The sequence below is a fragment of the Solea solea genome, chromosome 19, assembly GCF_958295425.1.
Source record: "Solea solea chromosome 19, fSolSol10.1, whole genome shotgun sequence".
Lineage (NCBI taxonomy): Eukaryota > Metazoa > Chordata > Actinopteri > Pleuronectiformes > Soleidae > Solea > Solea solea.
The window spans coordinates 21,246,381-21,270,613 of NC_081152.1; the positions used below are offsets into that span (position 1 = coordinate 21,246,381).

Genomic DNA, 24,233 nt, shown 5'->3' on the forward strand with positions numbered 1-24,233 from the left:
AAGGAAATGTACCCGACCAACCCCTGAATACGACCCAAGGTTACGTTACAGTTGGTAGGTGTTCTCTTATATGACCACTAGGAGGTGACTATACATGTTTTCCCTCAAATTCTACGACTTTTCAGGGACTTTCAAGGATCAGTTCTCTCAAATTCAAGGACTATTCAGGGACTTTCCAGGACCAGTTCCCTCAAATTCAAGGACTTTTTCAGAGACTTTCCAGGACGTTAAGGAAAAAACATGAAAATTAAGGGAAAAACAAGGACATTCCCCACCATAAGTTCATAAGCCCAAAAAGTGTCTCTGTCCAAAAATACAAAAGTCCTAAAGTTGAAAAAAATTAAAAAAGGTCTAAATGTTCACCAAAAATGACAAATATCATCAGACTAAAGGAAGTTTGTGATTAGTTTGTTTTTAAAATCATAAATAAAAACAGGAACATTTTTCATGTAAGTTAATTTAAAATGATGAAAGTATCATCGCGGAGGATTTAAGACGATCTTTACTCTGTTTATAAAACATGAAAGTTTGCTCTTTATTTCTGTAGAAATCATGGATTTATTATCATTTCTGTCAAATTAACAGAGGGAAAGTAACTGTGAATGATGGATTTGAGGAAATGAAGATAAGTCGTCTTTGCTCTGAAGGTTCCAGACGTCGGTGACAAACCACATCCTTCTAGGTATGGGCTGAGGTCATGACCTTCACAGCGATGCACCCACGCCACCCTGGAACCACACACACACACACACACACACTGATGTCAGTGGTGTGTTTAACACACACACACACACAGTCTGTGTCACATGATCAGGACTCACCAGGCTCTGATGCCGTTGGGATCCCGAACGACTCGTTTGGCACACTCGATCGCCACAGTGACGTCGTCCGTCAGGAGTTCTGCGAATTTCCAAAAAAAAGAACTTTACTTTTGACAGACCTGACAGACGATGAGAGGATGAACGCTGACGACAAAAATCAACGACAGTATTTATTCAACCGTCGGTAATTGAACAACATGGGTTTTTAACGTAGTGAGTCATCTCCCTTTCTACCCGTCTCTGCTGGGAATGACAAACATGTCTGTGCTATGCGCTACTTCCTGTTTCCACTCTTGTTTTATGACCGTTAGCGTAAATGTGATACTCACAAAATAAGCTATAATAATTTTGTTGAGATATCATTTATTTATTTCATGTGAAAGTCACTATTTAATTTATGGTATTGTTTTTGTATCAGCATATATGTTAAATAGAAACATAATGACATGCTGTTGCACCGAACGGACAGTAGGTGGCAGCACTGACCAGTAGAGTGACTGGAAGTCTCATAGTGCGTCGCGGAGGTGGAGCTCATAATCCAGCTGAATGGAGAACGAGCAACATCTACCGTGCGTCGCTGATTTCTGTTTGACTTTCAGGTCAGTTATCTATCGTTTTTATGTGACTTAAGATGTTTGACAAGTTCTTTCGAATCCCCGGTGAGGTGTAATTTGTGTGACGAGTGTTTTAAGTTTTTAAATATGTAAATGTCGTGGTACGTGACCGGCACGATTGGGAAAATGGCGTCCGCCGCCGTAGTCACTTTACTTGTGTTTGTTTCTGTCGGCTCCTGGGCATTTGTGGGTTATTTTTGTATATATGAAAATTACTTCTGTGAAAGATAAAGGTAATGTGCAGATTAGCCTTCGGTAAGGATGCACATTCCTAGTTTAAGTTCAGGTATTATAGCGGCGAGTATTGTCAGCCATTTTGATTTTGTTTCAGTCATGTTAATGTTTAGTTTAATTGCAAGAAAGAAGAATTATTCTGTTTAATCAAGTACAGACTTAAAATAAAATGTACAAATACAATAAAAATACTCTTGATGAAAGAGATAGAGATAGAGATGTTTAATAGAGAAGTGAATGCACGATAGTAGAAAGATGAATGATTGTTTTGAAACAGAAATTTGTTTTCTTGATTGTGTGAAAGTACATGAAACAGACATATGTGAGTATATGATTAACAATGTGGTTATGACCAGTGTTTTAATGCAGAAACATAACAGAAAGAATTCAGATTGCAATTAAAATGTTAAAATGTGAATATGTAAATAAATATAATCCATCTGAATGGAGAACGAGAAACATCTACCCTGCGTCGCTGATTTCTGTTTGACTTTCAGGGGATTATCTATACATCTGTCAGCGGGGAACAAGCTGGGACCCGCTACATAAACGTTGTACGTCATTTTATAGGAATGACGACTAAAATCGGGCAGCCCGTGGTCTAGTGGAAAGGGAACTTCAAGGTGCAGGGAACTGGAGGGTTAGCGGTTTGAATCCCGACAGATCAAGGGCTTGGGTACCTCTGAGCAAAGTACCCAATCCCTGTTGCTCCCCATTGATAAAGTTAACTGGACCACTATAAAGTGACCCCAGCCACAGGGGGGCAGTATACTCCGAGTGCCTGGTCCCAATACCGGAGGAATGGGTCGGTAAAGGTGTTTTTATTTTATAAGAATAACCTGCAAGGGGCCACATGGTTGGTCTAGTTGTCATACAGTTGTTAGCACTCCTGGCTTTGCTGAAAGAAGACCCGGGTTTATGGCTTGGTGGGAACAAGGGCCTCCCTTGGATTAGGCAAATCGACCATAGAAGTGGATGGTTGTTTGTGTCTATGCAGCCCCTGAGATGGACTGGTGACCTGTTCAGGGTGTACTCCACTTTGCGTCCTATGTCGGTTGGGGTTGGCACCCGGTGTGACCACATTAGAGAGTTAAAAACTGTGTGTTTAACTTTAAAAAGTGTTCAGGTGAGGTGCTTCATCACTGACCGCGGCACTTGATTCCACACGCATTTTCCGTGACTCCTTGGCTGTTGTCGCACCACCAGCGGCTGTTGATCTGGAAGATGCCGTAGTCGGTGGTTCCGTCAGTGTTGAGGTTGGTGGTTTTGGTGTTGTATTGAGACTCCCACTGGCTCAGGCAAACCCCTGCCACAGACACACAGATCTGTCTAACACAGAGGTCTCAAACCTGCAGCCCATGGGCAATGATGATGATGATGATGATGCAATATCATGATACAATTGTAAGCTCTTATCATCCACACCCTACTGCACTGTTGCTTTTCCTCAAGAAGTTGGACTTTTCTGCCCCCTACTGACCAGACTGGAAACTCAGTGGCCCCCAGGTCATTGGAGTCCCCCGATCTAATAACACGTTAATAATTAAATATAATCTGGTTAGGTTTCCAGTAAAATTCTGGTTGTCAGTGATGTCGATGAACTCTCAATTGCAAAATGTCAACATAACGCTGGGCAAATTGCGAAATCTTGAGGCTTCAAAACGGGAGTTCGGATTCCTGTGGGCGACATCACGACTGGTTGCCTCTTGATATTGTCTTTGCATATGTTACTAATTTTTGTAAAAACTGACTATTTTGCCCAAATATCGCCTTGTTTACAGCATCCCACTATATCACAATATATCGTATCGCCACCCCTGTTTTGGGACATGCGACGTATCACTGATGAACGGCCCTACCTGATACTGGCTTACATCATTTAACTTTCAGCAAGGAAGTAAATTCACAAATTCTCCCCCAGTAAATGACAGAAATGAGTGCATGTGCTGCACTGTTAGTGTAAGTGAATAAGACACTGTTTTCACAGACTGACTCACAGTAGGCGAGGCTGTTGCCCCTGTAGCCGTCCATCCCGCTCCTCTTCAGAAGTCGGGCCCATTCACAGCGCTCGAAGACTTTGGCGCCACTAAGTGCGACCAAGAGCAGAAACACCAGACACCTCATGATGAACGTTGACGATGTTTTTCCCCCAAAAGCTGCTGCTCTGTCCTTTTACTGTCTAAAACTCCAACAACAGCCGCTGCTGTGACTGCAGTGTTTTTTTGTGTTATCAGTTTTATGTAACGCAAAGGTCCAACATGGTGAATGCCAGTCACTGCTGCGGATGGCACAATTTAATCAACGGATAAAATCAATAAAAGGAAAGAAAACCTGTCTTTAAAACAAAGTAACTTCTGTGCAACCTGACTATCAACGGCTCACTTAAAACTAGGGTGGGAGGCAGTTTTTCTGGAGAATTATTGATTCACCCAAAGTGCTGGTGTACGACCAATAAACACAGGGTGGAATCTTTGTCAAATCAACATTTTATTGTGGTTTTAAGATCAGCATCATGAATTTATAACCATGAATAAGAGACGTGGCTCTGCAGGTTCCAGACGTCGGTTAAACTCCACATCCTCTCACGTAGGAACTCAGGTCACGACCCTCACAGTGACGTACCCAGGCAACCCTGGAACCAGACAGACAGACAGACAGTTTAACACACACTCACATAGTCTGTGTGTTAGTGAATCACATGATCAGGACTCACCAGGCTCTGATGCCGTTGGGATCCTGAACGACACGTTTGACACACCTGATCGCCGCAGTGACGTCGTCCTTCAGGAGTTCTGCAAATTACAAAATACATCAAGTTCTTACATTAGAGATGATGCATTTGCACATTTTGCACAGACATTACTTTTCTTTGAGGGATTGACCCTGCAGAGGGTGCAACCATTAGCCAACAAGCCATGAGCCTGTTGACAAAGAAATCAGTCACAAAATTCAGTTACAGACAAATTTTATTGCAGATAACTGTCGACATGTCTTTGAATTCCATGTTTGCCCAACCTCGAAAGGATCCACAGGCTGGATCCTCCAAAGGATGCGAACGACGGAGGCGACAACCTTTGTGGGCGTATCTCAGAATTCTTAGCTTGCCAACAGAAGAATTGGTGATGTAACCGGTAAGTTCTCTGTGTTTCATTTCAGAACCACTCACCTGTGTCTCCTCCTCCTTCTCAATCCTGGTTCTAGGGAATCACCGCCCTGCATGTTTTAGATGTTTCCCTGCTCCAACACACCTGATTCAAAAAGTCGGCTCACAAACAAGCTCTGCCAAAGCCTGGTAACAACCCAGCAGGGAAACATCTAAATCATGCAGGGCACTAGGTCCTGAAGACCAGGATTGAGAAACATGCACCTCTGTCGACCACATCCTTTGGAGGATCCATCCTGTGGATTGGGACATAGCCTGTGTCTGATAACTGTCACTTCCAGAACTGCACCTGGATCGGGTTTCAGGTATCAGGAAGTAATGCTGTGTACTCCCCACCCTTTGGAAGGGTGTTCCAAAGGGGTTCCAAAGAATCAAATGGTTTGGTTGGGTTATTTTGGTTCCATTCCTAATGGAAATGGAAGAAAAGTCTACCAAACTCTACCAAACCGATCCATTCCACTCTCTGGAAACAAGGCTGAACAGGTAACCTGGAAGTAGTAGCATTTTGGCTCTTGCAAAATGTAACTCTTTGTGATTACTTTAGGTTGTTGTGAGCAAACCCATTCGTACATCTGTGTCTAGAAACACACACTGGTGTGTTGTTCGTGTCCAACTCACATGATCTGAAAATGTGTCTTTGTTGTTAAAAATGTTGAGTGAGGTGATTCATCACTGACCGCTGCAGTTGATTCCACATGCATTTGAAGTGGGCCCCTGGCCGTTGTTACACCAATAGCGGCTGTTGATTTGGAAGATGCCGTAGTCGATGGAGCCATCACTGTTGCGGTTGGTGGCTCTGGTGTTGTAGTCCGACTCGCCCTTGGTCAGACAAACCCCTGCAGAGGAAACAGGATTCACATGAGAACACATGGATGACTTCTTGGTCCCATGTTGCAGTTCTTCCTCTGAAGGCTGTATTCTGAGGTTGATTGTGCCACAGCGCCACACCTCGGTGGTCCCATTTCTTAGCCTCTTACAAAACGAAGCTGACAAATGTGTCCTTTAGTCTCTGAGCAAAAGGGATTTAACAGATGGAGCTTTCTCAGGCAAAACCTGTCCCAGGATTACTGCACTTGTCCAGGGTGTGACCCACGCATTTCACCCTGTCAGCTGGGATTGGCTCCAGCTCTGCCCTCATGTGGAGGATAAAGTGGTAGAAAATGGTGACAAATGCCGTAGGATAAAGTAAGAAGGCTGTTTACTCACAGTTGGCGAGGCTGTAGCCACCAACGCCGTCCATCCCATGGCTGCTCAGCTTTCGCGCCCATTCACAGCGCTCAAAGACTTTAGCGCTGCTCAGCGCCACCAACAGGATAAACACCAGACACTTCATGATGAATGATGGTCTCTCTCCCAAAGCTGCTGCTGCTCTGTCCTTTTATTGTCTAAAACTCCAACAACAGCCGCTGCTTTGACTGCACTGTTTGTTTTTTTGTGTTATCAGTTTTATGTAACGCAAAGGTCCAACGAGGTGAAGGCCAGTCACTGCTGCGGATGGCACAATTTACTCAACAGATAAAAGCAATAAAAGGAAAGAAAACCTGTCTTTAAAACAAAGTAACTTCTGTGCAACCTGACTATCAACAGCTCACTTAAAACTAGGGTGGGCAGCAGTTTTTCTGGAGAATTATTGATTCACCAAAAGTGTTTGTGTACAACCAATGAACACAGGGTGGGATCTTTGTCAAATCAACATTTTATTGTGGTTTTAAAATAAGCATCATGAATTTATAACCATGAATAAGAGACGTGGCTCTGCAGGTTCCAGACATTGGTTAAACTCCACATCCTCTCACGTAGGAACTCAGGTCACGACCCTCACAGTGACGTACCCAGGCAACCCTGGAACCGGACAGACAGACAGACAGTTTAACACACGCTCACACAGTCTGTGTGTTAGTGAATCACATGATCAGGACTCACCAGGCTCTGATGCCGTTGGGATCCTGAGCGACACGTTTGGCACACCTGATCGCCGCAGTGACGTCGTCCTTCAGGAGTTCTGCAAATTAAAAAACAAATCAAGTTCTTACATTAGAGATGATGCATTTGCACATTTTGCACAGACATTACTTTTCTTTGAGGGATTGACCCTGCAGAGGGTGCAACCATTAGCCAATAAGCCATGAGCCTGTTGACAAAGAAATCAATGACGAAATTCAGTTGCAGACAAATTTAATTGTTGACAACTGTCGACATGTCTTTGAATTCCATGTTTGCCCAACCATGAAAGGATCCACAGGCTGGATCCTCCAAAGGATGTGAACGACGGAGGCGGCAACCTTTGTAGGCGTATCTCAGAATTCTTAGCTCGCCAACAGAAGAATTGGTGACGTAACCAGTAAGTTCTCTATGTTTCATTTCAGAACCGCTCACCTGTGTGTCCTCCTTCTCAATCCTGGTTCTAGGGAATCATTGCCCTGCATGTTTTAGATGTTTCCCTGCTCCAACAAGCTCTGCCAAAGCCTGGTAACAACCCAGCACCTCTGTTGACCGCATCCTTTGGAGGATCCAGCCTGTGGATTGGGACATAGTCTGTGTCTGATCCCTGTCACTTCCAGATCTGCACCTGGATCGGGTTTCAGGTATCAAGAAGTAATGCTGTGTACTCCTCACCCTTTGGAAGGGTGTTCTGAAGGGGTTCCAAAGAATCAAATGGTTTGGTCGGGTTATTTTGGTTCCATTTCCATTCCTAATGAAAATGGCAGCAAACTGTTCCACTTGCTGGAAACAAGGCTGAACAGGTAACCTGGAAGTAGCCACACTTTGGCTCTTGCAAAATGTAAGTCTTTGTGATTACTTTAGGATGTTGTGAGCAAACCCCTTCGTACATCTGTGTCTAGAAACTACACACTGGTGTGTTGTTCGTGTCCAACTCAAATGACCTGAAAATGTGTCTTTGTTGTTAAAAATGTTGAGTGAGGTGATTCATCACTGACCGCTGCAGTTGATTCCACATGCATTTGAAGTGGGCCCCTGGCCGTTGTAACACCAATAGCGGCTGTTGATCTGGAAGATGCCGTAGTCGATGGAGCCGTCAGTGTTGCGGTTGGTGGCTCTGGTGTTGTAGTCCGACTCGCCCTTGGTCAGACAAACCCCTGCAGAGGAAACAGGATTCACATGAGAACACACGGATGACTTCTTGGTCCCATGTTGCAGTTCTTCCTCTGAAGGCTGTATTCTGAGGTTGATTGTGCCACAGCGCCACACCTCGGTGGTCCCATTTCTTAGCCTCTTACAAAACGAAGCTGACAAATGTGTCCTTTAGTCTCTGAGCAAAAGCGATTTAACAATTGGAGCTTTCTCAGGCAAAACCTGTCCCAGGATTACTGCACTTGTCCAGAGTGTGACCCACGCATTTCACCCTGTCAGCTGGGATTGGCTCCAGCTCTGCCCTCATTTGGAGGATAAAGTGGTAGAAAATGACAAATGCCGTAGGATAAAGTAAGAAGGCCGTTTACTCACAGTTGGCGAGGCTGTAGCCACCAAAGCCGTCCATCCCATGGCTCTTCAGCACTCGTGCCCATTCACAGCGCTCAAAGACTTTAGCGCTGCTCAGTGCCACCAACAGCATAAACACCAGACACTTCATGATGAAGGACGGTCTCTTTCTCAAAGCTGCTGCTGCTCCGTCCTTTTATTGTCAAGAAGCTCGATGCTAACAGCTGATGCTGCGACTGCACTTTGTTTGTTTTTCCAAGTCTATTATCAGTTTTGCTCTGAAACTGTGAAGGTCGCTCACAACTGTACATGGCACATTGTAATCTGCAGTTGACACAGAAGATAACGTGCCAATGTGGGTGGAACCTTTCCGGAAAACATAACGTTTTCCTCAGCTAATCTGTTGAGTATGAAGCATCTGCGTCTCTCCACACTTATCTGGTGGGAGGGGCTAAGGAAAGAGAGGTCAAGGTCAAATAGAGCTCATAACTGACCATTCTGACACGTCCTAATTAAAAATATTTGTTCAGTACGTCCTCCATGACCGGAGCACAGACTCAGTCTGATACAGTCACATACAACAGCAGTTTATGCAGCGATCAGCGGTGCTGTCCCTAAGTGTTTTTAACTGATTTACAGTTGGGCTTGATCCTTGTGTCGGACGTCTCTTCCTGTGACGCCACTCTCGCTGTTTTCTGCGCACGCTGCCATGTTGATATTGTCAGAGAACTAGTGGAGGGAGGGGGAGAGGAATGGAGCGGAGGGAACAGGAGCTGAGCGAGTGAGCGCTGTAAAAAGGACAAATCAGAAACCCCCTGGAAGAAGTGGGTGTGTGTTTGCCTGTGTCTCATTTGCATATAAAGGGACCAGGCACAAAACCGAGCGTTCTGAAAGGGGTGGGTTTAGCAGGGTTATTGAACTGCTATGGTGCTTCATCCTTATGGTATTTTGACCAAAGCATGTCACAGACATGTTCATTAGGACACCAGGGAACTATTTTAATTGGGGACATAGGGTATAATATGTCTCCTTTAAGTCAAAAATCATCGATTTTTGTATCAAACTTTCCAAACTTGTCCTTGTTGAGAACTCATGTTAAATACGACCCAAACGTACATTACAGTTGGTTGGTGTTCTCTTGAATGACCACTAGGGGGCGACATTTTCCTGAGACATTAATGGTCTCAGACACTAATGTCTGGTCTTTTCCAAAACAACATGGTGTCTTTTAAAAAAAAAAAAAAATTACGATTACTTTTTCAAGTCATATGCATGATGTTTTTTTAGATGGATGACTAAAGGGGAAAAAAATGCATAGACCTCTATTGATTGGATTATTTTGTGACTTTTGGGAAGTTGAATATGCCAGGCAACAAGTCGAGACTGTCACTCGGGACGGAATATCATCAGAATCAGAATCAGAATCAGAAGAGCTTTATTGCCAAGTACGATTTGCACATACAAGGAATTTGTTCTGGTGTCATTGGTGCATAACAAGCATACAAAATTTTAAAAAGTTAAGTGAACAGTATACGTATATATACACAGTATATAAATGTTTTTTGTTGTTTTTTTTTTAAAAAAAAGATGAAAAAGAGCAGTAGTCTGATTTGACTGTCTCGAGCTAGACTACATCTCTGAGTGCTACCTGATGCTGAAACATGTTTTCTTTGTCAAAACAAAAAAAAAATATGTAATGTATGATGATAATGGGGGCAGCTTTTGCTTCTCCCGCTTTCCCTTTCGGTTATGTGTATTGTGTGAACTACACTGTTGTGTGATGAGTGATCTAAATGTCATGACCGAAATAAACATATAAATAAATAAATAAATAAATAAATGATAAATCCTGACAGAGGGACTCCGCCCCCAAATGTGAACAACTAATAACTTAACAATGAATGATTTTTCTTCCAAACTTTCAAACATAGATTCAAGATGTCCTTCAGTGAGAACTCCTGTCAACAGTGTCCAATTGAAGCCAAAGCCCATGTATTCTCTTAAATGACCATGAGGAGGTGACCCCACTAGTTTCTATGCAACCTGAAAAGTTCCTTTAAGGTTCCTTTCACCGTGGCTTCATGATACAAAGCTGATGGAGTTCCTGAACTGTTCCTCCTTCACTCTCTCGCTCTGCCGTGTTTTCCACACTCGTCTTCATCGTTTTCTCACACCTGAAACACACGCGCGCACACACACACGGACAGAGGACGCAATTAATCAGTGAGCCGAGGGAAGGCAGTCACATCAATTCATCTGCACGTGGAGAGTGAGGATAAGAATGAAGATGATGTTTAAAGACACAGTAAACAATGATTTAGCGTTGACTCAGACGCCCACAGCGTCTTCAATCACCGCAACTTTTCTCTTTTTACTGCAACGCTTTTAACGCTCGGGACTCACAGATGAGTCATGGCGGGTATTTTTGGCTCGCTTAAATAAAAATGTCTGACTTGTAGCTTTTTACCAAAGTGTGATTGAAATAATACATGCATAAAATGAAGCTGTGATTCATTTATAATGGAAACGTCTGCTTTAGTGATTCAACACAGTAGTCGCTGTTAGAGACAAATGGAAGAAAAAAAGAGTCTGAAACGTTCAATTATGCACAAATTTGCTTTTGTCGTGATGTTAAATATAAATTATGATCTGAATGTTAAAATAAATAACACACACAGACTTGTTTGTATATCTTAGTGAGGACACATCATTGATGTAGCACCTTACCTTAATCTTAACCATCATGACTAAGTCACTAATGTTAACTCTTAACCTTGAAAAATCTAACCCTGAAAAAGACATTTAAAGTTGTGAGAACCACAGGTTTGTGTGTTTTTTGGAACTCGCAAAGATATAAATAAAAGTATACACACACACACACACACACACACACGCGTAGATAAATCAAGATGATACATCCAATTACAGAGAATAATGGACTGGCCTTCGGACTGATGTTACTGATAGTAATACACATATATATATATATATATATATATATATACATATATATATATATATATATATATATATATATATATATATACATATATATATATATATATATATATATATACATATATACACACACGTATATATATATGTATATATACATGTCCAGATTTCTGCTGGCTGGTCTTTCCAGCCCAATGCTCCCTTCTGGAAAGGGTAACCAGAACAAGTACGGCGGGCACAACTCGACTGTCTTTCTGAAGGTTTATTCCACATACACAGTTAAGCAACAGTTAAGTTAAGTTGAAGTTAGTTTGAAGTCAGTTAGACGGTCAGTTAGACATCAGTTAGACAGTCAGTTAGACGGTCAGTTAGACGGTCAGTTAGACAGTCAGTTAGACAGTCAGTTAGACAGTCAGTTAGACAGTCAGTTAGCCATCAGTTAGACAGTCAGTTAGACAGTCAGTTAGCCATCAGTTAGACAGTCAGTTAGACAGTCAGTTAGACAGTCAGTTAGTTAGCTTGTAAAACCGACAAGTCATACAAGTTCTAATGATAGATAGCTTTACAAAGGCGCATACGAAGGCAATATATAACAAAACATGGCTTTGACGATGCACCTTAAAGGCACTTTAAAGGCAACGGTGCTTTGATGCCAGTTACAACAATGAACAGACAAATAGAATGAAAGACAAATAGCTTTGCCTGCTAGAAAGTTCTACACCTCCCACTTGGCCTACTGATTCCTAAATCCAAGTAGGCCACAACAACCACAAATTTTGCCTTTCGAAATGGCTACATCGCTGGGTACGAACTTGTTACACAAAATTTTACCTTTCAAATGGGTACTTAAAGCTACATCGCGGGGTATGAACGTATTACACACACAATTTTTACCTTTCAAATGTGTACTTAAAGCTACATCGCGGGGTATGAACGTATTACACACACAATTTTTACCTTTCAAATGGGTACATAAAGCTGCATCGCTGGGTACGAACGTATTACACGCGATATGAATAACAGACAAATAAAGGTTTCACATTGTCGTTGACGACACAGTGGCGCCCTTTACCGAAACACACCACCAGCCTCTCGTGGAGGATGGTGGAGGGGGGGGTCTTGATCCTTCTTCTTTCCGAAACACACCACCACCTCTCGTGGAGGATGGTGGAGGGGGGGTCTTGATCCCTTTTTCCGAAACACACCATCATGTGGTGGGGAATCTATTTCTGTTCCTCCACGGCAACAGAACCACCAGCCTTCTGACATCTCTGTGAAGGATGGTGGAGGGACGGTTCTCCTTTTCTTTGCCTTTCCCACTTAGTCCACTGGAAACCGGGCAACTTTGGCACGTCCTCACCTTCACATCTCGTACTATGCCTTTCACCCGCCAGCTGGCTCCACCGCTTCCAGCACTTGTCGACCTCGATCTGGACCGCTCTCAGGCACGCCACGGGGTAAGTCAGGTATTCGAACCCTCGAGAGTCCCCGCTAGGCCCAGCACGGCCAAGCAGAAGTGAGTTGGGAGTGATGACTCCTGCCAGGTAGAGGAGAGTCTGGAACTCCAGTGCTGTCAGGTGACTTTCCACCCCTTTCAACGCTCTCTTGAGCGTATGGACTGCTGCTTCAGCTGCTCCGTTTCGATGGGGAGAGTCTGCTGGGTGAAACACCCACGACCAGTCCGTCCCAGCGGCGGTTGCTTTCTTCTGGACTTGATCCTTGTCGATGTTGTTCAGGAATTCGTAGAGCTCCTTTAAAGCTGGTTTGGCGCCCACGAAGTTGGTCCCTTGATCCGACCAAAGTTTCCTTGGGTGGCCCCTGAGAGCTGTGAAGCGCTGGTACGCCTTTAGGAAGCCATCGGTTGACAGGTCTTCCACAATGTCAGCATGCAGTGCCCTGGAAGCCATACAACTGAATACTACTCCCCAGACTTTCATCTTTGTTCTTCGCTTTACAGTGTCTCTGACAACGTAGGGGCCAAAGAGATCCAGTGCTGTTAGCTCAAACGGTGCGGCTGGTTCAGATCGTTCACTAGGGAGCTCGCTCATCTGTTGCCTGCATAACCTTGCCTTGGTCTTTCGACAGTGCACGCAGGAGTCAATGATGCTTCTTGCGATTCTTGGCCCCTGTACTACCCATGCTTTGGACCTCACTCTGAGGAGTGTGCCAGCGATGCCTTCATGGTTGGCTCCGTGGGCTTCCCGTGTGAGGAGGGTGCTGATCCAGGCATTATATGGGACCAGGGGTACTCCGGGGTTTCCCCAGGTGATGGCTTGGACTCTGCCGTAGCACCGCAGGAGCCCCGAAGCTTCGTCCTTGTTGACGACGAGTCTGTTCTTTATTCCACGCATCACAGTGTCTCTGATGACGTAGCGGGATGACGTAAGGGGATCTTGGAATGCAGTTTCAAGTTCGGTCACTGTCAGTACTACCTCCCACTTTGCTGGAATAGGGGCTCTCCCTATACGAGCAACCCACTTCTTTACAGCCTTTCGGGCATGACTGACCCCTCCACAGAGCTTAGCTAGAGGGTTGTACCTTTTCAGACCCACTCGGACTATGAGTGCGGCTCCCCCCAGTGTCTCATCTTTCTTGGTCTCAACAGGGATCGATTTTGTCTCATATCCTGCCGACTGGAGCCCTGCTAGAGACCTGCTATCTCTATCTGTGAAATTCCGGCCTTCACTACCAGAATTTAGCAACTTCTGCGCTTGGGTTCTGGTGAGAGCTGCTGTAAAGTCCTTCTTCTGGAGTTTACTCACTGTCTCTGTAGCATCAGCCGCCACTTTTGCTGGAGATTTCATAGGCCAATCTTTAACTGGACTAGACAGGAACTCGGGACCCTTTTGCCATGCAGAGTTTTCGTCTAGTCGCTTGGGTGAACACCCTCTCGTGACGAGATCAGCGACATTGACTTCACCTGGGATCCACCGCCAATCAGTTACAGGCCCAGCCTTCTGGATCCCCCCGACCCTATTTGCAAAGAATGTTTGAAATCCGTAACTGTCTCGCTGGATGGCTCCCAGCACAGTCTGACTGTCTATGAAGTGGTACCACTTTTCTACAGTCAATCTTCCATGCTTCAGCATGTATTCCTTCAGGCGTGTGGCGAAGAAAGCCCCACAGATTTTGGCTTTGCCTGCGTTACCTTTCTGGTTTAAAGGGGTTAACTTGGCTTTTGAGTCCACCAACCCGGTAACTACACCATCTGACGTTTCCCATCGCTGGTACAGTACGGCGCGGTAAGATTCACAGCTTCCGTCAGAGAATGTGATTCCCCAGGGCTCGCCCCTCCAGCCGGAGGGTGTGAGGCTTCTGTGGAACTTGATGCTCCCCAAGCGAGTGTACTCCTTGAACAGCTCGATTGCTTTCCCTCGGAGTTCATCAGAGAGGGACTCCTCCCAAGTGTCCTTAGTGAACTTGCCAGCCTCCTGGGAGGCCTTCCTCACAGGAATCGCACCTTTTTGCTTCACAGGTGTCGTTAGATCGATCGGGTCATACAATCCAGTGATCTGGCTCAGTAGGACGCGACAAGTTAATGGGTTTGGTGCTTTTACATCCACCTCTCCTTTAGTAAGGAGAGTCATTTGGTCAGGCTTTGCCTCGTCCTTCCTCCCACTTTGACCAGACCGGACCCAGGGCTTGAGGTAGAAGCCCCTTGCTTTCAGGATCTTCTCCACTCCCTCTAGGATCCTCCTCCAGTCGACCGGCTTCTCATGGTAGCTGGGTCTCTCGGAAGTGTAAATGGGGATTGGCTTGCTGAACTTCAAAAGCTCTACTCCTGTGAGTAATGACCTTTGGCCTTTCAGGAAAGGCGCCAGGAACAATAAGAGCTTCTCAAAATGGTTACCCGGGAAGGCATAGTTTTTGGGGCTGCTCACATGTGCAAGCCACTGGGTTAGCATTTTCTCAGAAAGTCTGCTCTCTAAAGACAGTATCACCAGGTGCTTCAGGTGCTTCAACTGCTCTTGTTTAGTGAGCTCTGACTCCAATGAGCTGTGGCTTCTCTTCAGTTCTTTTGTCTGAGCCTCCAAACCTGTCTGGGTTGGAGTTAGCAGTGGTGTGGTTAGCAGGAGTTGGCTGGTGTTGGTAGCCAAGTCCTCCTGTGCTAAGCTCAGTCTTTCTTCTGGTGCCTTGAGGTCTTGATGCAGAGTAGACTCTTCTGACTCTTTCTGGTAGAAGTCAGACTGAAGCTCAGTGAGATTCTCCTGGCTTTGCACCAAGGTCTCCTGCAGCTCTGCAGCTTGGATCTCTTCTGGTGCCTTGAGATCTTGATGCAGAGTAGACTCTTCTTCTTCTGACTCTTTCTGGTAGAAGTCAGACTGAAGCTCAGTGAGATTCTCCTGACTTTGCGCCAAGGTCTCCTGCAGCTCATCGGTTTGGGTCTTTTCAGAGCTCAGCTCCCTGCTGAGCTCAGACATCTCGGCCCTCAGTTTACTCTCCTCCTCTACCTTCTTGACATTGACTTTCGTTACTTTCTGTAACTCTGTCACTTGACTCTTCAGTTTCTTCTGCTCTTCTTTAAAGGACTCTGTGGGACCCGCTTGCGCCTGGATACTCTTCCAATCAGCCTTCCTGCTCTCGGAAATCTTAGGCAAGCTTATCGGTGTGATCTTTGCTATGGGTTGGGCCCACTGAGAGCTGTCTTCTCCCCCTGTGACTGTACCAAAGTTGCTGGTGGGCACAGTTCCCCTTTGTCCCATGCTGGTGTTGGTGGGAGCAGTGTGAAACCCTGGTGGCCGTGGTATACTGGTGAGGGTTGGAGGCTGAGTAAAGCTGACAGTGGGTCCATAATTAGGTTGTTGAAGTGGTTGAGGAGGTTGATGAGGGGGACTGGTGCCAGCTATGGTGCCCTGCCTGATAGCTGAGTGGGTGTGAACAAGTGGGGTGGTACTAGCACAAGTTACTGGTCGGGTAAGCCCACCTCCCCGCTTGTTATCCCGGCGGCGTGCCCACTCCTCCATCAGTACCTTCTTTTTAATTTCCAATGTTAAAAGGAGTCTCCACTTTTCTTCACCGTATGGCCGATAGTCTTTCCAAACATACACAGCGTCTCTGAGTTCGTGGAGTTCTTGATCCAGTCCCTGCCTTCTGGCCTCTTGCTGACACCACTGTAGTGCACTTTTCCTGCCGAGTTCCTCGGCCTGGTCGAAAGCTGAATTGAACCGTGCCACGAGGGTGCTTATTACTGGCTCAGCATCTTTAAACCACAACATTTCCATTGTCTCATGGTACCTTTGCCCAATGGCGTCCCTCTTTGTCAGAGTGTCTCTTAACTCACAGTTGTCGTCCGTTGAGTCTATCTGTTCCAGGTCTTCGATATATTCACAGCAGGCGTCGACGAAGATATCATAGTCGTTTTCCAACCCTGCCAACTCTTGCGACAATTTTCCTGTGCCTAGACGACCAGCTTTGAAATTAAGGCGGTTTATACGCGTCGTTAGGCTCCGCTGTGCATTTGATCGCCTCCGCTGTAGGCTTTCCAGATCTGGCTTGTCATCTGCCATTTTTCTTCTTTGAACTCCTGACTCACTCCGGAATTGGAATTGATTGGAGTCGACTCTCTGGTTCGTTGCCAATGACTCGTTCAAAGGATTCAGTTCTTTGCAAACGACACGTCCACTAATGGCACACGAATGTCCACGCCCCAAGCTGTCGACGTTACAATGTCACAGTCTGTGAGGCTCTCTGCCCAGAAGAGCTTTGCATTTGTATTCCTTGTGCAATCTTCACAGCCTTTCCCTCAGCTGCGGCACTTCCTTTAATCCTTCAACGGCCCCGATAGCTCTTTGCTCCGGCTTTTCCGTTGAGTGATTCACGACTGATCCACTTCACCAGCGTCCTGGTACCTCACGATCGTCGTCCTCCGCTCGGCAGTCCGTACCTCCACTGATACGGCGCCGACAATGGTTTTACAACTGTCCAGATTTCTGCTGGCTGGTCTTTCCAGCCCAATGCTCCCTTCTGGAAAGGGTAACCAGAACAAGTACGGCGGGCACAACTCGACTGTCTTTCTGAAGGTTTATTCCACATACACAGTTAAGCAACAGTTAAGTTAAGTTGAAGTTAGTTTGAAGTCAGTTAGACGGTCAGTTAGACATCAGTTAGACAGTCAGTTAGACGGTCAGTTAGACGGTCAGTTAGACAGTCAGTTAGACAGTCAGTTAGACAGTCAGTTAGCCATCAGTTAGACAGTCAGTTAGACAGTCAGTTAGCCATCAGTTAGACAGTCAGTTAGACAGTCAGTTAGACAGTCAGTTAGTTAGCTTGTAAAACCGACAAGTCATACAAGTTCTAATGATAGATAGCTTTACAAAGGCGCATACGAAGGCAATATATAACAAAACATGGCTTTGACGATGCACCTTAAAGGCACTTTAAAGGCAACGGTGCTTTGATGCCAGTTACAACAATGAACAGACAAATAGAATGAAAGACAAATAGCTTTGCCTGCTAGAAAGTTCTACAATACACATATATATACACGTATATATGTATAAAAAGACAAAAAGAACTAGTTAACACAACAAAACTAAAAAGTTATCTAGTTAGCTGGCTAACTAACAAATAAGCAAGCTAACACCAGAAATTCCTTGTTTTTTCATTGGTTTTTGTATTAACAGAATATATAAATCTCTTCTCTATCTGCTAGTTAGCTAACACAAAAACTAAAAGTTATCTTGAAGTTAGCTAAAGTAAGTAATAGTTAATTTTAGTCAGCTAGCTTACTGTTATCTACCTAACTAACTATCCAACACAAAAACACATGCTAGCGGGCAAAATTTACTAGTTTTTGAGCTCAATAAATTCTATCTATTCTATTGAAATGTGAATATTTAAATAATCTTAGCTCAACTCAAACCACTGTTTTCTCTGTAATCCTGCGTACTGCAGCTTTAAAGAGTTATAAAAAAATAAACAGTAGCTAATTCTGTAATGTCTGAGAAAACACTGGACCCAAGAGCACGATTCAAAGTGTCCAAAAAACAAGGTTTTTATTTAAAGTAAAAAACCTAAGCAGCAAACAAAGGGGTAAACTAACTGAGGGAGGGAGGTCCAGAAAAACCTCTGGCATAAGTAGCAGGCAAAAGTCTTAGGCAGAGCAAAACTGGCAGGACGAGGGCAGGACGAGAGCAGGACGAGGGCAGGACCAGGGCAGGACCAGGGCAGGACCAGGGCAGGACGAGGGCAGGACGAGAGCAGGACATGTGGCATGACGATCTGACGGAGGGTCAGCTGAGAATGGGTTGAATTTGTAAGGGAGACTGAATGGGAGGCTGATGAGGATAATGAGGGCCAGGTGTGGAAGTGGGCGGGGAGACTCAGGTGAGTGGAATGAGGTGATTGCAGGGCAAGATCTGCAATGACAAGAGAGTTAGTGAAGGCAGATCAACACAGGAAAAATAAACAAAAAACAGTCCCTAAGCAGGTGACCCCGTGACAAATTCAAGTGTTTTAATAACATCTGCAGGAAAACGGTGACAGGTATTTAAACATTAGTTTTGAACAAGATGTGATTGATTTATAGATTCTAGTAAAGAGACAAAACAAACAACATTGAGAGTTTAAATATGTAAAATGCAGAGAACGATATTTAGAAGGACAGAAGAGACAAAGACGAGCCAGAGGAAGAAGACGAAGAAGAGAGAATGATGGGTGGAGAGAGAGAGGATGGAATGATAAAAGAGAAGGATGAGAGATGATGATGAGGAGGGGGAGGAAGGGTGGAGCAGAGGAGCAAGTTGTTAATTTCAGGGCCGATATCTCTGAGGCAGCAGAACCTCCAGGGTCACGGGGTCAACTGCAGGACTTTCATCCTGAAATATATAACAGCCTGACTCTGGGACACGCTCACACGAGCAAGAGCTGGTGATGATGATGAAGATGACGAAGATGGCAGCTTAAACTGTGAAAATCCACAACACTATGTGAATAAACCAGGAAGGGAAACTGGAGACTGTGATACAAAGAAGTAAGAAGTCAGTTTAAGTCTGCGATGTCTTGAGAACATGTTCACGTCTCTATTTCACTGTGAGACAACAGGAAAGTGAAGTTTGTAAACCACTCACTCTCCCACACCAAAGTCCACAGAGAAAACCAGGGATTTTAACATCACACACACAGGAGTTGTTGATCCACGGCTGCCTCCATCACTCCATCACTTTCAGCTTCTGAAATCCTACATTCAGATTAACCTCCGTGACACAAAGTGACCACACTTAGCTCAAGAATCAATGGGACGCTTGTGTGTGATCGTCAGTGTTTGTTAAACATTCACATGCAGCCTTCCTGAAGCACTGTATCATTCACCAGTCTTCATATCCACCACCTCCGACCCTGCTCGCTTCCATACCAGCTCACCTTCGCACCACTCCTCTTGCTGTGCCCCGGGGGAGGCGCGCGCAGAAGGGGAAAACGAGGAGGTGTGTTGGTCAAAGTCAGGACTTACCTGCGTTCAAGGAAAAATGGCCTTTCGCCCCGCTATGGATCCTCTGCGTTTGGTTGGCTGGTTCCTATACCCGTCACTGGCGCTCAAACCGTGGCTCATCTGTTGCCAGCACCTTTGGAGCGGCTTTTCTCCCCGAGACGCCGAGCAGACCACCGGGGTGTAAACCAGGTAAATCTCCGCTTGCTAGCTTGTGCCCGTGCTCTGATCAACGAGGATATTCTCCGGATAGTGCTGTTAAACGTCAGGTCGTTGGCCAACAAGACTTTTGTACTAAACGACTTCTTTCAGTCCCGGCATTTGGACCTCATGCTTTGAACTGAGACTTGTTCGGCATTCTCTGAACTCCTTCCTCCAAACTGTGCATTTCTTAGCTCCCCTCGCACTTCTGGCAAAGGCGGTGGTTTAGCCTCTGTGTTTAGTTCCAGTCTGAAATCCCACCAGTATCCATCAAATACATTCTCCAGTTTTGAACTGCGGTTGTTTGAGATTCAGAGAAATGTGCCCGTCTTTTGCGCACTCATCTATCGACCGCCTAAATTTAACAAGGATTTTATTACGGACTTCTCCGACTTTGTCCGACCGTCTGCTTATCGTCGGTGATTTTAACATCCACGTATGCTGTGACTCTAAACCGTTGGTCAAGGACTTTTTATCTGTTTTGGAATCTTTTAATCTAATGCAGTGGGTAACTGGACCGACACACGAAAAGGGACATACACTCGATCTCGTCCTTAAAGGTCTGCATTGAGGACTTTTTTGGAATGCCAATTTCGGAGCATTTTCCTGTCCTGTTTTCTCTAAAGTTGCCGTCATCTTTGGATGAGCCGTGCGCTTTTATGCGTAGGTGCCGCGTGATTAACTCTTCAACGGCGGAGGAGTTCTGTGTTAGATTTATTTCTTGTGCTCCTCCTTTGGACTTACTGCACAACCCAAGCGTTGATGAACTGTCTTGTATGTTCAATTCCGTGTGCTGTTCAATTCTTGACTCTATTGCGCCCTTAAAGGTACGGAAGCCCAAGAATGCATCCCAGCCTTGGCTTAATGACACAACCCGTGCACTTAGGCGAGAGTGCAGGTCCGCAGAGAGGCGTTGGAAAGAGGACAATCTTCATGTTTCTCTGGGTATCTTAAGAGCTAGTAGAAACCCCAGGTTCTTTTTATTGTGTTAAATCGCCTGGTAAACCCAAGTGAATCTAGCAGTATCGTGCCATCTGAATTATTATGTGACCGCTTCCTTACACTTTTTGTTGACAAGATTTCTGCGATCCGAGATTCAACACAGCCTTGCACTGTTGCAGACGCCTCTATTAACCCTGTCTGTTCTGCAGTTTTTGAGCACTTTGACCCCGTGTCTCTAGATGGTATGTCAAATATTGTGCACCAGTGAACTCCCTCTGAATGCCCACTTGATTGTCTTCCTCCTAAAATATTGAAAGATGCCTTTGATGTGGTTGGGCCTTATATAATGAGCATTATTAATTCCTCATTGATGTCAGGTTGTGTCCCAAATGCATTTAAGCATGCTATTGTGCAAACACAACCTAGATCGTGAAACACTATCTAACTATAGGCCTATTTCAAAGCTCCCCTTTCTGTCCAAAATATTGGAGAAATTGGCTGCAAATGTGCAAATCCAAAACTACCTGGAAGCTAATCGCCTTTTGGAAAAATTTCAGTCTGGTTTTAAAATGCGTCACAGCAATGAAACAGCACTTTTAAGAGTTTTTAATGATCTTCTTTTATCGGTTGACTCTGGTTTTTCCACTGTTCTTGTGCTTTTAGATTTATCCCCAGCTTTTGACACTGTGGATCACCAAATTTTGCTTTCTCGACTCGAGGACTGTGTGGGCATCAAAGGCACAGCCTTGCAATGGTTCAAGTCGTATCTTGGGGGCCGCTCTTTCTCTATCCACTTGGGCCCTTTTAGCTTGAGGGTGGCCCCTCTTAGCTGTGGAGTGCCCCAAGGCTCTATTTTAGGCCCGTTATTGTTTTCTTTGTATTTGCTGCCCCAGGGTCCATTTTTCAAAAACATATTTCGTTTCACTGTTTTGTTTTAGATGTTCAAGTCTATTTGCCTTTAAAACCAAATACAAATAGTGCTCACGCCCTGGTAAATTGCCTCCAGGAAGTAAAGCTGGCCCTCTGAGTCACCACTGCCATCAAGCAGTCAGAAGTCTGGGTGTGATTATTGACAGTTCCTTTAAGTTGGATCAGCAGATTCATTTGGTTGTAAAAGTAGGTTTTTACCAATTACGCCTTCTCAGTAAAGTCAAGCCTTACCTACCACGTGCTGATCTAGAGCGTGTAGTCCATGCCCTTATCTCGTGTCGGTTGGACTACTGTAACTCGTTATACTACGGATTAGACCAGGCCTCCATCCATCGCCTGCAGCTGGTCCAAAATGCTCGCTTGCTCACTGGCTCTTGGAAATATGAGCATATAACTCCTGTTCTGGCCTCCTTGCACTGGCACCCAGTGAGCTACAGGATTCATTTTAAGGTCCTATTGTTGGTTTTTAAATGTCTGAATGGGATGACTCCATCTTACCTGTCAGAGCTTCTGTTCATGTCCCAAAGAGGACAACGAGGTCGGTAAATGAAATGTTGCTAGTTGTACCGAGATCCCGAATGAAAACGAGGGGTGACCGTGCTTTTGCTGTTGTGGCGCCCACACTTTGTAACACTCTACCCTTGAGCATTAAAACAGCTCAGTCTTTGAATGTTTTCAAATCTCTTTTGAAGACCCATTTATTTACAAGGGCCTTCAGCACAAGCTGAGCAGGTTTTTATTTAGTTATTGTTATTGCTATTGTTTGTAATTTAACTATGTATTTTAACTTTGTTGACATTTTGTATTGCCAGTGGGCAGCGATGGTTGTTGTAAATGTGCTTCATGAATAAATTTGACCTTGACCTTGACACGAGGCAGCAGAGGACCAGCAGCTCCTGTGTCCCCACCAGCTAAAATCACTGATTTTCTCAATGGACTTTGGTGTGGGAGAGGATGGAGGATTAAGTGGTCGACAGTGACTGAATGAACAACTTTATTTGTTCGCTATCTCCTCCTACATTTTTCAACAATTTGGACTTCAGAACGTCGTCTCGTTGAGGACATTTTAGTGAGATAATGTCCATAATCACACTAAAGTGTAAAAGTGGAGAGTTTATTGTTAGTGCTGACCTTTTCCTGCGTGTGATTAGCGTGTTACGACGACACCGTGACCTTCTCATGGTAAAAACGCCGCCATGGCGCCGCGCTGAGCCAATTATGCGACGTGGCGGTTACACAGTGTAATAAGCAGGTTTTTTATCTGGATAATAAATGACGGCACAGAAATAGAAGCGAGCGTCCCGTCCTTCATTCACCCACAGGAGCCGTGACAGTCGCGTTTGAGAGGCTGCTTCATTATAGACGAGTGGAAATGAGCTGCTGATGTTTTCTCTGCTCTGACAAACCTCAGCAACACAACACGCAGGAACATCTATAAATATATATGTACAAACACAGGGTAGTGGTGTTTTTCTATGAGTGTGATCTGGGCAAAGTCGTTTTATGTGATTTTTCTTTCCAACTATAAAAACAGCAGAAATTTTCAAATTTGGAAACTTTCCATGGGAGTTAACGAGTATTTTAGCCAAGGTTAGGAACTTAAATGTAGTTGGTAAATACAGGGTTAACACGTCAAATTGAAGGACTTTCCAGGACCAGTTCCCTCAGATTAAGGACTACAATGTGCTGACTCATCTTAAGACGGGAGGACAACGAAAGAGCTCGTCTTCGTCCACTTTTATTGATTTAAAAAGTACTTGAATTTGAGGGAATTGGACCTGGAAAATCCATGAATTTGATGTCAATGAAGGTGAATGAACCCTGGATACAACATCTGATCTGAAACACTGCCATGTTTTCAACTGCGTGCGTGTGTGTGTGCATGCATGCGTGTTTGTGTGTGTGCGTGTGTGTGTGTGCGTGCATGTGTGCTTGTTTGTGTGTGTGTGTATGTGTGTGCGTGCGTGCATGCGTGCGTGCGTGTGTGCGTGTGTGTGCGTGCATGCGTGCGTGTGTGTGTGTGTCTGTGTGTGTGTGTGTGTGTGTGTCAGCAGGTGTTTTGTTCTGGTGACAGGAAGTGACTCATTACAGTGTTGTGTGTCGGGTCGTTGCCCTCGACGCTCCAAGGCCTCGCAGGTTAATGAACAGATGATGTGACGGATTACAACACAGAGACAGATGGCACACACACACACACACGCACATGCACACACACACACACACACACACACGCACACACACACACACACACACACACACAGTCATGATGACTTATTTCACTAACAGGAGTAATCTCCCAGATTACACAAACATCACGACACAGGACGAGCGACTGTGTGAAAACATGTTCTACAGAACAACAACAAGGTGACGTGATGTTAACGTGCATTCCAGTTGGAGTCGGAAGTCGGGGGAGGAGGGGGGCGTGGCTTACACAGGAAAGTTGTGGAAACTTCACAAACCCCAGAATCTACTGCTGCGTTCACACCATTATTGAAGACGGTCTG

General features: G+C 44.9%; 4 protein-coding genes across 4 annotated transcripts; all 4 read right to left on the bottom strand.

The window, feature by feature from the left end:
• Positions 1-492: 492 nt before the first annotated feature.
• Positions 493-3,793, bottom strand: LOC131446385 (lysozyme C-like). Its single transcript, XM_058617572.1, has 4 exons — positions 3,667-3,793; positions 2,817-2,975; positions 822-900; positions 493-728 (listed from the first exon to the last, which is right to left on the bottom strand). The coding sequence occupies exons 1-4, from the start codon at positions 3,791-3,793 to the stop codon at positions 551-553; spliced, it is 543 nt and encodes a 180-aa protein (XP_058473555.1). The 3' UTR covers positions 493-550.
• A 344-nt stretch (positions 3,794-4,137) lies between these two features.
• LOC131446326 (lysozyme C-like) lies at positions 4,138-6,225 on the bottom strand. Its single transcript, XM_058617483.1, has 4 exons — positions 6,039-6,225; positions 5,510-5,668; positions 4,383-4,461; positions 4,138-4,301 (listed from the first exon to the last, which is right to left on the bottom strand). The coding sequence occupies exons 1-4, from the start codon at positions 6,163-6,165 to the stop codon at positions 4,235-4,237; spliced, it is 432 nt and encodes a 143-aa protein (XP_058473466.1). The 5' UTR covers positions 6,166-6,225; the 3' UTR covers positions 4,138-4,234.
• A 285-nt stretch (positions 6,226-6,510) lies between these two features.
• On the bottom strand, positions 6,511-8,558 carry LOC131446354 (lysozyme C-like). The gene is made up of 4 exons (XM_058617524.1): positions 8,298-8,558; positions 7,772-7,930; positions 6,756-6,834; positions 6,511-6,674 (listed from the first exon to the last, which is right to left on the bottom strand). Exons 1-4 carry the CDS (start codon positions 8,422-8,424, stop codon positions 6,608-6,610), a joined length of 432 nt encoding a protein of 143 aa, XP_058473507.1. The 5' UTR covers positions 8,425-8,558; the 3' UTR covers positions 6,511-6,607.
• Positions 8,559-12,451: 3,893 nt separating this feature from the next.
• On the bottom strand, positions 12,452-17,402 carry LOC131446677 (uncharacterized). The gene is made up of 2 exons (XM_058618065.1): positions 15,497-17,402; positions 12,452-15,367 (listed from the first exon to the last, which is right to left on the bottom strand). The coding sequence occupies exons 1-2, from the start codon at positions 16,733-16,735 to the stop codon at positions 12,452-12,454; spliced, it is 4,155 nt and encodes a 1,384-aa protein (XP_058474048.1). The 5' UTR covers positions 16,736-17,402.
• Between the last annotated feature and the right edge of the window lie 6,831 nt (positions 17,403-24,233).